The 13,793-nt window shown below is 36.1% G+C and overlaps 2 protein-coding genes across 4 annotated transcripts in view; one reads left to right on the top strand and one right to left on the bottom strand.

Moving 5' to 3' along the window:
* Positions 1-5,530, top strand: part of LOC138933544 (protein FAM135A) — a 32,424-nt gene extending 26,894 nt beyond the window's left edge. For all 3 annotated transcript variants that reach the window (XM_070296354.1, XM_070296355.1, XM_070296352.1), the window contains one exon: positions 213-5,530. In XM_070296354.1, the coding sequence (XP_070152455.1) occupies positions 213-418 (206 nt within the window). In that variant the 3' untranslated portion in view covers positions 419-5,530. The remainder of the gene's footprint in view (positions 1-212) is intronic.
* Positions 5,531-6,511: 981 nt separating this feature from the next.
* LOC138933436 (kelch-like protein 10) lies at positions 6,512-12,193 on the bottom strand. The gene is made up of 9 exons (XM_070296143.1): positions 12,009-12,193; positions 11,168-11,505; positions 10,606-10,937; positions 10,246-10,430; positions 9,687-9,898; positions 8,974-9,309; positions 7,791-7,913; positions 7,281-7,448; positions 6,512-6,836 (listed from the first exon to the last, which is right to left on the bottom strand). Exons 1-9 carry the CDS (start codon positions 12,191-12,193, stop codon positions 6,715-6,717), a joined length of 2,001 nt encoding a protein of 666 aa, XP_070152244.1. The 3' UTR covers positions 6,512-6,714.
* Between the last annotated feature and the right edge of the window lie 1,600 nt (positions 12,194-13,793).

Here is a 13,793-nt window from a genome sequence, read left to right as displayed (position 1 = left end):
ATCATATTTAAATGTCTTATCCTAATTTCTGTGCGATTCATTTATTTGGCAGAATTAAACTTTGTGTCATACATGCTACAAATATTTATAAAGTGAAGATGTATCTAAGATTAAAAAAAAAAAAGAGCTATTTTTTATTGATCTTCTTTGATTGAAATAACGAATATATCGACTAGAAATTAAATAATATTTTTGTAATCCAATTCTTTCAGGTGCCGCGTATCGTGAGATGGTGCACAACATCCTGTATCCCGTAATGTCGACGTCTGGAGTTAGCCTCGTCAGGTATGACGTACATCACGCTTTACCGCCGACAGCGAACGCCCTGATCGGTCGTGCCGCGCATATCGCCGTCCTCGATTCTGAGCTCTTCATCGAGAAGTTTATGCTGGTGGCGGGACTGAAGTACTTCAGATAAGGAAAGGACTGTCTAGCGCACGAAGGAAAAAAATTAATTAAACTGTAGTACGCTCGGGCGCTCGGTACTCGCCCGTTTTTCTTATAGGCAACCCGTCGAGCATTGCCTCGCTTCCTCCCTCTTCGTTCAAGCTGTTCTCTTCCGCGGAAACGATTCGGATCCCGAAGCGAGGCAATCGAATCTTTTTTACACGAAGCGCGACGCTCGATCGATTTTAGTATGAATTGTGTTAAATTTTCGCGTGTCATCTCGATATCAATCATGGATATCGCGGATAAACGGTCGAATTCAGATTCTTTCGCGATGCAAAGAGTTCATCGAGAATCGAATGTACTTGTAGGTCGCCGTGAAACGGACCTATTCTTCAATGTGGTAGTGAGAATGATGATAATAGTAATAGTAATTAGCAGCGTCGCTTTTTCACCAAGAGGGAAGAGGAGATCGAGAAATACGTAGAAAAGATGCGAGCTAGCGAAAATCAAGTATATGCCTGGAGAAAATTTAATCTCGTCACTATCGAGTGATCAGATCTACTCCGGTCTCGAAGATCGGAACGAGAATTGAGATTGGCGGCCTAGTAAAATGGAGTAAATTACGAGAGGAAACACGGTACGATTGTCGAGCATATCAGCTTCATCAACATCGTGGCGAGGAATGGATCGCGAAAGAAGGACGGAAATTATTCACACAATTGCATGGCGGTCGAATTCGAAGAATCGTACTTTAAAAAAAAAGAAGAGAAGAAAATTGAGAGATTCTCTTCAACCAGCGTAAGTTCTACGATGTAGAGCTCCACGCGTTAAGGAGAAAATAATAATAATATAATGATAAAAATAATAATAAAATTAAGACAATGCAACGACACATTGTCTAGTCGCATAGGAAAGTTACGAAACGTATGTCAATTGTTATCCTCAGATAAGTGTGAGTGCTGAATGCGATGAGTGCGGAGAACGGATGGATGAGAGCCGAGTACGATGCTGAGAAAAAGAGAGAGAGAGAAAGAGAGAAATCTAAAGAAGAAAATGATTAGGTGAAATAATAACGATATAAAGCGAGACAGCTGACGGTGAAGGAACATCGAGACGAGCGCACAATCGTGATTGTTTATCAGATATTAACATCAACAAGAGGATTCAGGAGTTTCCTCTCGTCAACGACGAGTCTCTTGAGTGCAGTGAAACGAGGAAATGCGCCCCGAAATGCTGCAGACGAGTGTCCAGAGCGCGAACGTGATAATAATGCGACGGGAGTGACTAACGTTTCAGGTATATTAAATCCCTCCAATACTAGATCTCAATTGCTCAGAACAATCTATCGGTGAAAAACGGCGAGAGAGGAAAAACTGAGAAGAAAAATATATTAATCGCGTATATTAATCGAGCGACGAGAAACGCGAAGCGTCGCGCTATAACTGTTGAGAACTATTACTCGTCGAGTAACACGAGCAAATTCGGCTTTTGTCGATCACTTTAAAGTCTACAGAGTGTTTCAGGATCGTTGATCTTGAAATTTTTAACGATAAATTCTTTGATCAATCTGAAATGAGTCCTTTCAACTTAAATGAGAAAAGACGTCAATAACTTTTTATTTATTTATGATCGAATATAAAAATTCGATTGGAGAATGTTTGTGATGGAATTGAATAACACATCATCCTTTTGGTTTTATTTTTAAAAAAATATTTCTTTCTTTTAAAATTTTTATTATCCCCAGATATATTTAATATTTTATATTAAATTGCAGCAGAAGCGATGAAAATGGTTATTATTTTTGAAAACGGAGATTTTATCGTTAAACTTCAAGTGACAGTTTCTGATGCAATCTGTGTATCAAGCTACACGATCGTAGCAATTCAAACGACGCGAAAATAACGCCTCGTATTTTGACAGTCGCGAAAACAGTTTTTTTTTTTCGTGGAGAAATTAAAATTCCCAAAATCAAACTGGGAAGGGATATATGTTAGATGTTTGTATTGTGTATGTGAATGTGTGCGTTTAAAACTTTTAACACAATATGTCGACTGCATGTCCCTATTTGTGAGCGATGTGTAAGACGATATAAATAAGTCCAATTAATCGCGAATGTACATATGTATATCCACGATAGATTACAATTGTTATAAATTGAGAGTTGAAGTACGGGGCGTCTATTTTATTGCGCGTATCAACAATTATGGAGTGGAAAGTCATGAGAGAGCTATCGGTCTTCAAAATTAAAAGAGATTTAAGACTTTTCGTAAACCGATTAAATTGACGTTATCATTTTCTTTATTTTCAAAAATATAGTTACAGATGTACTCTTTTACTTTATAACATATACGTAATTTACCTTGTAACATATATTTTTAGTGAGATAAAACACACGTACGTAACAGATAGCTCTTCATAATCTTCCACTTCGCAATTCTCGCGCTACAAATCTCTATGTAAACACACACTGTCCCGAGCGCAAACGTGCGCGTAGAAAATAATGATTTTTACAGCGATTCCACTGTCGTAACGCATGCGTTAAAACATCACACGGATTACACGGATCATATATCGGCTCTCAAGATATGTGAGTAATATCGTATCGTAAATCCGTATCACTCGTATCCGTATCACTCAATATAATCCATCTTTCACATGCGTAAAAAGTATGTATGTACGTCTACATATATATCGTCGTAAAACGATCACCTACGACTACCGTTAACGTGTATATATTGCGATCGTATGTATAAATATTATTACAAATGCGAGCTTGAATAATCGTGGGATGGTGAAAAATTATATGAGCGAGTGTAACTTTGCATCGGACTGAAAGCTGTTCGTAAAATGCGTAGGAAGACGATCATACGAAACAATTTTGTCTAAATTTGTTTTATTATTTTTATATTGATTCTCGAATATAATTTTAACAAAAATTTGAGATTTTATCTTGATACTTTAATTTTGGTCATAATTCTTTTCTAGCGCGATGCAAAATTGTACTTGCTGATGCAAAATCTTATAATATGTCGCCATCGTGAGTACTATTTTATCGAGCCCGCCGCCAATAATTGTCTTCAATAATTCCTCCGAATTCTGAGAGTCTATTTGATAGTCATCTATAAGAAATCGGACTCGAAGCACAAAATCTGCGTATTGAAATATTTCTCTATCATTTTATTTGTGTCGCCGATATTAATAGGATTATCGAGAAGTAGGCTGTTTATCTGATAAATATGTTGATTTTTTTCAATAAGACGATTGTAGCGTTTAATATTTGTTAAACATCGTCGAATCAGTTTTCGACACTAATCGATGATCTCCCTTCCCCTCCTCCCTTTTTTCCTACTTGGCTTGTTTTTTTATATATTTCATATGAAAAAAGTTATCGCTCTTTATCATATAAGATTTATTTGATGTACGAAATCGAAAAATGAGATTAAATAACCGTGCAACATTAATGACAATTCAGAGTTGGAGCAGCTTTCATCTACATCAAATGGTCTCTGTCAGAAATTTATGACATTCGTGTGTCATCGATGAATGTCACGACTGTGCGTGTGAATGAAAAATTTATATTACATATCTGTAATGAAATTTTTATTCCACAACGACACGTTTATCAGGTAAATAGCCATCGCCGCTGTTCTCTCAACTGCGACTAAATCTCGCCGTCGCGAATCGTGCGCAGAGAGGTTTGCAAACGACGCAGAAAGCGGAGAAAGGGGGATGGGTTTCGGAGATACGCGAAAAGCTTTCCGATTTAATGTCCCTTCGCGAGAAACATCGATCAAAAAGAAATTTTCATTGCTGTCCTATTGTTTGCTCAACTCAATGTATTCGTCGTTTTGCATTCTAATCGATTCAACGACGCGCGTTTTCTCGCTCAAAGTCGTTAACTTTATACTCTCGTCGTGTAAATTTAAGTTTTTAACTTACCACTTAAGGGACAATTTTCTACGAGTTTATCGGATAAAGATCGGATATCGATCATTTTCCGCGTTCCGTTTCTGGATATACTGGTTTTAGACAGATCTTCTCTTCGGATCGGACTATTTCGGGGACATGAAATCGTTGTTGCAAGTGTCGTGGATGTGTCCTTGTGTAATTTACGATTTGTGTATTCATTCCTTTTCTCCATCTCGTGGCGTCATCCTGGCTGGCACGCACATATGAGTATATATATATAGCGAGTTCTCTCTAATAAATTATAATTATACAATAGTCTTTTCTAAGACAATAGATAAACGATTGACGAACGCAATCTTAAAAATATCGAGCGATTTCGATTTATATCGGACTGGCCGAGCTCCCTTCAAATCTTTACGAAGCCTGTCTTAGAAACGAAGATATAGATATGTATATAAAGATTCAAAGTAAATAAATAGAAATATGACAAAACAGAAGAGATTAAAATATGGAATGTCTGTTATACGTTTTTAAAAATTATTGTGCAACATTTAATTTGATTTTATGTCAATATTTTAAACTTTGTTTTTTAATGATACAAATTTGAAATATATATATATGTATGAATGCCATCATACAATTCCAATGTTTAAATTTCTCTGAAGTAAGTTAAACTCGTATTTAAAATTTCTACATTATCTTTTATATTTGTAATAAAAGAAGAAATTAAAGAGTCGTCAACCGGAATGGCAGGGGGTTTCAAAACGACTCTTGAAAGTTGAGTGCCGAGGGTCTAGGAAAGTATCAGTCTGACAAAGACTCCCCTTTTCCACTTTGGAACGTGCATCGAAGTATTCATCGGTGCTCAAGGAAGGAGAACTCGCTACCGTATTCCGTTCGTGTCGCGATTATCGAGCGTGTCGTACAGCCGGATCCGAATAAATAGCCACATCACCTCGTAATCACTCATCAAATCACTTACGAAAGAGAAAAAGTGTGTGTGTGAGAGAGAGAGAGAGAGAGTGAAAGAGAAAGAAAAAAAGATCGTATGCAATACAGGATATGCGAACGGGATTTAAACAAAGGATATATCGTCGTCGTTAAAGGAGAAACACCAATGAAGAAGTGACAGTGTATACATTATACGTAATATATAAATACGTATAAAAAGAATGAATAAATCTACATATACATATAAATAAGAGATAGATTAATAAAAAATCTCAAGTCATTACATCATTATTATTCACCAACATTGAAAGTGTGTTTACTATATCTGATAAGTACAATCAATATCCTCGAGCAAGAAAGAACGAGAGAAAGAGAAAGTTTAAGTAACTTAATTCGAGATATTTATCACAGCTAAAAAAATAAGAGTACAATAAAACAGCATTTGTGTAAATAAGCTGATTTAATTCGATTAAAGTAATAGAGATTGTGGTATATAAATCATGAATCTCACGAGCGTAAATCGCGACACGCGTGTGTGTAAGGCTAGAAAACGTATTCATAAAAAAATAACAATGTACGCTTCTCGGTCACGAGTGTAATTCTCGTCGCACAATTTCTCGTTTCGAGTAGCACTGGTCAAAAGTAGATTTATAAAAAAAAAAAAAAAAAAATTTTAATGTGAAAAAAATATTGCTTACAAAAAATTATAGTTAAAAATATCGAGAACGCGAGCAAAACCGTTGAAGGCCCTCGCGCGAGGCGTATACGCATTATAAATCGCGTCAATTATAATTTCTGTATTACGATTAATCACGAGAGGGAAAAGTTAAAACGATTTACAAAAAACTTGCTAATGTATAACGCGTCTCGATTTCGAGTCTTCCTCTTTTCGTCCTCTAAAGTAAATCCAGTTTGCTTGCCCCCTGTTTCCGGCGAATTGAATTTCATTGTACGATTTAAGAAGCTCATTTAGGCTAATTCTCGAACGATGTAGCAATTAAAACGCTCGCTTTTTTTTTTTTTTTTCTATCCGCGAATAACGGGAATTCAACCCTCTAGAGATATTTTTTCCCCTACTGCGTATTCTCTCAACATTTTCAACATTCGCGCAATTTGGAATGATTAGAGTCGGCAGCGTCTTATTTACAAATTTACAAATATTATTTATGCAGAAATAATATTCTGCATATTTGGTTGAGTAAATAATTTAATTGTGATAATTTATTATTAATTATCTACTATTGATTATAGCGTGAAAATATTATTGGCTCCATCAAACGTACAGAATATTATTTCTTAATGACATTTACAACATTTGTAAAATATGACGCGATCTGACGGTGCCAACTGACGGTTGAAACTTTAACGATGTTTAATCGAGCTTTTGTACAACGCTCCTTATCATCTGTTTTCCATCTTGTACAAGTTTCCGATATCATCGTCAGTGAGACCCGCAAATGCGAGTCAGTGCACTAACTCGCTTACGTCGATCGATCCATTTCCTTGTGCGGAGATTATGATGTTAGTCTCAGTAGAATCCTCGCCAGTTTGATCAGACTTTTCCCGATTCTTCGACGTTGCTTGCCCTAAAAGGTTACATCGTATCTAATTCGTCAAGATCCCTCTCACATAAAAATGGTTTCGTTAACGATTTTTTTCGCATATTAAAAAAAAAAAAAAAAAACTATCGCGGTGCATATTCCGCTCAAATTTATTTCCCTGCATTTGGAACATTCTTTTCGAATGTTTCTCTCCGTTTTTATGGCGAGAGATTTATAACGAAAGTCCAAATGTTTCGCAGTCGGTTCTCCGTCAATAATGCTTTTACAGGAATCGCACTATAATTCTTTCGTATCGAGAATGCAGAAATTTACGGAGGAAGGATCGATTATAAAGTGTAAGTCCACTGCGTTTACAAGAATATCGTAAATATGCTATAAAGATGCTGGGGGAGCGTCATAGTCGAGACTTTAATCATCCCCTTTGAGGCGTTCGCGACAAAGGCTAGCGAGTCCAGATATTACGCTCACCTTGACCGAGATCTCGCGCTTTGCCGAGATAGGAGTACTCTCGCGCGTTCGCCAATCCGGCTATCACGCAGGCACTGAGAGCACTGCGACTGAGATTCATGGGAGATGCGTCGTACCATTCGTTGTAATCCGCGTCGTAACATTCTACATACGCGATTGTACTCGATCCTGTAATAATAACATCGTTTGCTTGTAATATCGCAAGTCGCTTATTTTATAAAATTTATTATTTATTATATTATAATTAAAATTGCACCACCTTTTCTCCCTCCAAATATCCATATAATACATTTTGATTACGTACGTTATTATTAATTCTTAAATTGTTTTAATATTTTTTTTTTTTTTTTTATAAACAGGTAAATTATAATCTTTAACTTTGACGCTCGCTTTATCTTTCATTTACGTATATTAGAAAGATATTATTGAAAGAAGAGATATTTGATTTTCATCGTTTGTCGATGCGTGAATAATAAATAAGGGATATACAAATAATTTCTTTCGGGATACCGTTATAACCGCCGATGACAAAAATCATATCGTCAAGTATGACTGTGGCAAAATTGCTGCGTGGACTAAACATTTCCGAGATCTCGTGCCATTGATCGGAATGATTTGGAGTATAACGCTCTCCTGAAAAATAAATATCTATATTTTTTTTTTTTTTTTTTTTATGTTTTCCGATACATGCAGGAAACCTGTCATTTCAAACGCTCGCTTGGAAAATATTTAACACGCGATCGCGCGTTAGGTGTCTGTAAGGACCATATTACACATACATGTACTGCGAGTAGAGTTGCCATAATAAAATTTTCAAAACTAAAACTTATAGCCCAAAAATCCCGGACATTTCGCTTACAATACCCGGACGTATACAAAAATGCAAATAGATCAACAAGTTGGTTATAACAATAAATTAATAATTATTTTAGATTTCATTAGTACTTATTGTTAGAGTAAAATGAATAAATTAAATATGTTCTTAATTTAAAAGAAATTTTATTATTACGTATCTATTCACTTTATTATATATGGTTAATTAAATTTAAAAAGCAAAATATTTTGGGATATCCTTAAACTTCGGACATTATAATTACCCCGGACACATTCGAAAAATCCCCCCGGACGTTCCCGGACGCCCTAAAAAAAAGAGGACGGTGTCCGGAGAAAAGAGGACATATGGCAACACTAACTGCGAGCATGCAATTCGAACGAACGATATATCATTCTGTAAATGACATAATTACAGTAGCACAAAATTGCGTTACTACACGCAACTGGCTTACATTTCCATACGAAGCTAAATCCTGATAAATCTGTAAAAACTTTTCTTGTCTAATTAATAATTAACGCGATGTTATTAACATACATACACTGTCTTTAGCATTTATAAATTTTATACGTTAAATTTATACATAATAACTACGATATATTTACACGTATGAAATGTCTGCATTTATATAAATCAGAATTATTAATTAATTATTTATATTAGCATAAAACATTGTTCTCTTTAATATAATATGTGTCGAAATACCCGCTCTCAAATTACAGTTGCAATTATTGCAATATTCAACCTGGATTTATCAATCGGAAAATCATTTATCTTTCTACTATCGTTTACGGCTGATATCAGGAGAGCGATTGTACAAGTTCTCGCATAATTGGGAGATCAATAAGACTCGGAACTAACCGGAACTCAATCTAGCGACACCGCTAAATCCGCCGAGAGCATAGAGACTGTCGCGAAAGGCGACGAGGGAGACCCCGGATCGCGGACTGATCATCGAATGGATGTTGGTCCATTGATTAGTCTCTACATCGAAGACCTCGGCCGAGTCGAGAACCTCCTGGCCGTTGAAGCCGCCAACGATGTAGATCTTGTCGTGTAAAGCGGCCGCACTCGCGTCCGATCGTTGCCGATGCATCGATGGTATCATCTCCCACTGGTTCCTCTGTGGTTCGTATCGTTCGCCGGAGCTCATCCTCGTGCGACCATTGTATCCGCCGAGCGCATAAATTTTGCCGCCTTAAACAGCGCGCAATGAGAAGGTGACGTGAAACGATCTTAACTTTTTCCAAAAAATGAAATGGTTTATTTTTTGAGCGACAGCGCGAAAAGCAAAAAGGTATCATTATTTCCGTATGAATCTTGTGGACATTTATTTACATATCTCTGTTTTTTAAACGCAGCTTCATAATATTTTAAAGCTGTCTGGTTGTGCAAAAAAATTGCGCGCAGCTGCTCTCTCTCTCTCTCTAACGATAATTTATAGTTGTAAGTTTTTGAATTTAGAATTATAATTTTATATAAACTTTATTAATAATAATTAATAAACAAGAGCAAAATTGTGTGCATTTAAAAAAGGATTTTTATTTCCATTTTGCGAGATCGGAAAAACTCACCATGCGTGCAAACGCTGACGTAACATCTGGCATGGTACATGCATGCACGTTCTCGCCATTCTTTCGTCACCGGATCGAAGCATCGCACCGTGCTAAAGTGCTCGTTACCATCGAATCCGCCGATCATGTAAATAAGATTGTTCAGGGTGCACAGTCCGTGATAAGTCCTGGGTGTTACATCCGTATTCACTGATACAAACCATCTGTCAGCTCTAGAGTTGACATTTAGATAGATTATGCAAAACTCTCAAGATGTCCATATTAATTATAATAATATTAGAATTATGCCAGTACATGCACTTTTTAACTACTCTTTTAAATATTGGGATATCTTCCAGACTACAAATTCTTTCGAAGAAAGACCGACTTTAAATTGATGGAGAAGAATGTTGTATCGTTATTTATATAAAAAAATATTTATTTATTTTTATATAAAATTTTAGAAAAGAAAAAGTAAGATCAGTATACATACGCGACGGTATTTTTGGACTCTCTTAAATTTCGATTTCTATGAAAATTTCAATTATGTGATATTACTTTGTCATAGAATTCGGCATACCTTGTGTCGTAAGTCTCTACAAAACTGGTGGGCGAACCAGCGCTCCATCCACCGATCGCAAAGAGTATTTCGTAGGGGATTCGGGGTCTCGCAAGAGGATTTTTTAGATCGATCTCTCCATTGTTCTGCTTTGCATCTTGCTCGGTTAAATAGGTATTTACAGGAAGCAGTATTTGTTGGTATGCCTTAAAAAATTTGAATACAGAGAAAGATTCAATATATTGTAATATTACGCAAAAACAAAAAATTATCATATATAATATATAATATCTGCATTATGTTTAAATTAATCATACTCGATTCGCGAAATGAAGCGAAACAATGCATTAACGGTTAACAATGACGAAGGCACGTCCTTACCTCATCCTCCTCGACGAGCTTCCAGCTGAGAATGTTATTAATGAAATACTTATGACTCATGAGACCATAACGTATACATTTCAGCAACCTCGGTAAATAAACCCGTCTCTTCTCGACACTAGTTTCGACCCACGTCTTGACAGCGTCAAACACGATCTCCTCGTTTTTCACATTAAGCTCGTCGTCGCGCAATATTGCTTCCAGTTCGTCGTAATGGAGATCCTTGAATTCCGCGCTTTCCTGCAGTATCTGCTTGAAGTGATGACGTATGTATTTACGGCCTTGCTTCTCGAGATCGCGGCAGAAGTAGTGGCGTGCAAATTTGAAAATACCTGCGGCCATAAAATATCTTTTACGTGTGATCACAACGGCAAATGCAAATTATTTTAAGCACGAACATAACGAATTCGTTGATCTTGAAAATCGAAAATCAACATCAAATTTTGATACGAACAAATAATTTAAAAGTGAAATACAATTTGTACTCTTATATATCTGTAAGAGTAAATTATATAAAATTTATATATTTTTATATCTATTTTTACGCGTACGAAAGGCTTACCTAAGCAATTTTCTGGTCGTAACTCCTGTAACAAAAACTGACAGCAGAGCTGAACGATTCCGAGGACCTCGAACTGATCAGCGATCGGCAATAGTTGCTCAACATTGTCCGCGTTTATGTCGCAGATGCCCGTATAGGCGTAATCGAGGATCAGACTGAAAATTTCACCGGGCACGGAACTGATGACGATTTCTGAAGTCTCGGTTCTTCCGCCTCTCAGACTGTTGGTGAAAAGGGCCTTGAAGTAGGGGCTCACCGCGGATAATATGGCGCGATGGACGGGGAATACTTGATCCCTTGGGCATCTTATGACACCATCGCACAGCTGCTGGTTAGCCCTGAAGCCGACAGACTCGTCACAATTCTGAGAACGTTGCAGGTTTTTTTATAATTAAAAATTTATTTAAAATTTAGAACGAGTAAATTAATTGAATATTTTATATTATTTTACTATTCAAAAGCAAGAGATAAGGAGATACTTGATTATGCGAACTGGTTAATTTTAAAAGTCATAATCAGAAATAAATTTCAACCGCATGTTTCATGTCGTGAGAAAGATACAATGACATATATGGCTAATTTATAAATAAATTTTTTAACTCTCTTATTAATTTTCTTTTTTAAATATATATATATTTTTTACAAAAAAAATACAAACAATAAAAAGTTGCGAAAAATACTAAGTAAAGCTGACTAATTTTTCAAAAGTCATCTCGCAAGCTTGTACAACTTTATCTCGAAACCATGTCATTACGATGAGAGAGAAAGTTAATAATCCTCGCCACGTTTTATAGGAGAGGAGGGAAAATCTTGATTACAGCAGCGCATGATTATGACCGACCTGAGCTCGGACCAGACGACGGGAAACTCCACAAGAGCGTAATTGCACGGTAGACACATGCATTTTCTGATTCTCGCCGACTGCTTTCGCCTGGACTGCTTGAAGAACCTGCTGATGCCGGAAGTGCAGGCGCGTGACATTCGAGTATGGGACGATCTTCTCAAGCTCATCCTGCTAATGTCCATCTTCTTGTGCGGTGGTGGCGGGGTCCACGTGCACCCGCTGGGTCACCACGTGTGTCCCCGAGCTTCCCACCGCCTCTTCTGCTTCGCAGCTTCCGCTCAACAGCTTGCGTATTCGCTCTTTTGACAAACCCGATTGCGCCGAGACGCGCGACCATGACAAACGAAGGCCGAAAATTGGCCGACTTTAATCCGATCGTATCTCTCTCGATCTCTCGAGAAAATCGTATTAAACGATATTTGATGCATTTCTTTCATTAGCGAATGATTGCCGAATCTATGCCTATAATACAAGTATAATCATATAAAAAGTAATATTGTTTCTCTCTGAATATATGATTACACATTTAATATTGTTTTAATAATTGTATATAATATAATTATATTTATAAAATTTGTACATTTGCATATTTTTTAAATATAAAATTTAACAGTATCTTGTCGGTGTAATAATTTTTTTCGCGAATAAAACGTTTTTCATTCATTTATGACCTAACAGGAAATAAAAGATTAAATAATCTAAAAATGAACTTTAATCCTTGAAGTATAATAAAGATCCAACTAAAAAGAGAGTATAAGCTTGGTATTTGGTTCGTAAAAAGATTTAATAACAAATTATATTGGCATTGTTACAGGTAGAAATTTTCAAATAGAATTTCGATGCCATTTTACAAAGAACATTCTTTTGTGCGCGTTCCTCTCTGATAATGCGGCCGTTTATGAGATAAAGGCAGAAATGACGGAAAGGACGATGACGGTGCAAAAAAGCAGAGGCATCCGGTTTGCTGGAGTAAACCGGATGTCTCTAATATATCGATTACAGAGAATATTCTGTTCTCTTTTTGATTAAATAGACGCGACATCTTAATCTTTCCGACGTATAAATCAATAGCGATCTTTTCTATAAATTCCTTGTATTGCCCGGGAATATTTTTTTTTTTTTAATTTATTATAACATATTTATACATATTAAAAATAATTCAAGATTGAAACTAATTGTTTATCTATCTAAGAATATATATACTATATATTGAATTGTTTATTTATTAATATTATTAATTAATTTTAAGTGCAAATTTAATTTTTAATTCGCAAAAATATAGATATTTTTAGAAACATTTATTTAGCTTCACACGCCATAGAATATTTTTTCTATTTTCCGAAAAATAATTTTGTTCACATTTTTCTGAACCTTTCCTTCCTCAAAACTCCCTTAAATTAGATCGGTAATGCAAAGATCCGCTGGGAACTGGTAATTTTTCGTGGCAATTTTTCATCCCTCGTATTACCACGAAATCCTTTATCAGTTCAAGGCGAACACGACTCGCTGATGAAACGATTTACACATAGGGCTGCTATCCGTTCGGTTTTTCCCGGATTTGTCCTAATTTTTCGAGCGTCCGGGAACGTCCGGGAGGATTTCTCAAAGTAGTCCGGGTTTTTTGAGCGCGTGACATAAAACGATGCGCGCGTCGTATTTTGAGGCTGTGTCTGTGTATGTTGTACGTGCGATATTGTTCAAGCCTTGAGACATTGGGATCATTGACAGCAAACAAAATAATGTAATATTACATTATTAGTATTATTAATAATTCTTAATAAT

This window comes from Polyergus mexicanus, unplaced genomic scaffold, assembly GCF_030449975.1.
Source record: "Polyergus mexicanus isolate NDT 795.1 unplaced genomic scaffold, iyPolMexi1.0 SCAF_5, whole genome shotgun sequence".
NCBI lineage: Eukaryota > Metazoa > Arthropoda > Insecta > Hymenoptera > Formicidae > Polyergus > Polyergus mexicanus.
This window is presented reverse-complemented; position numbering and strand designations above follow the sequence as displayed.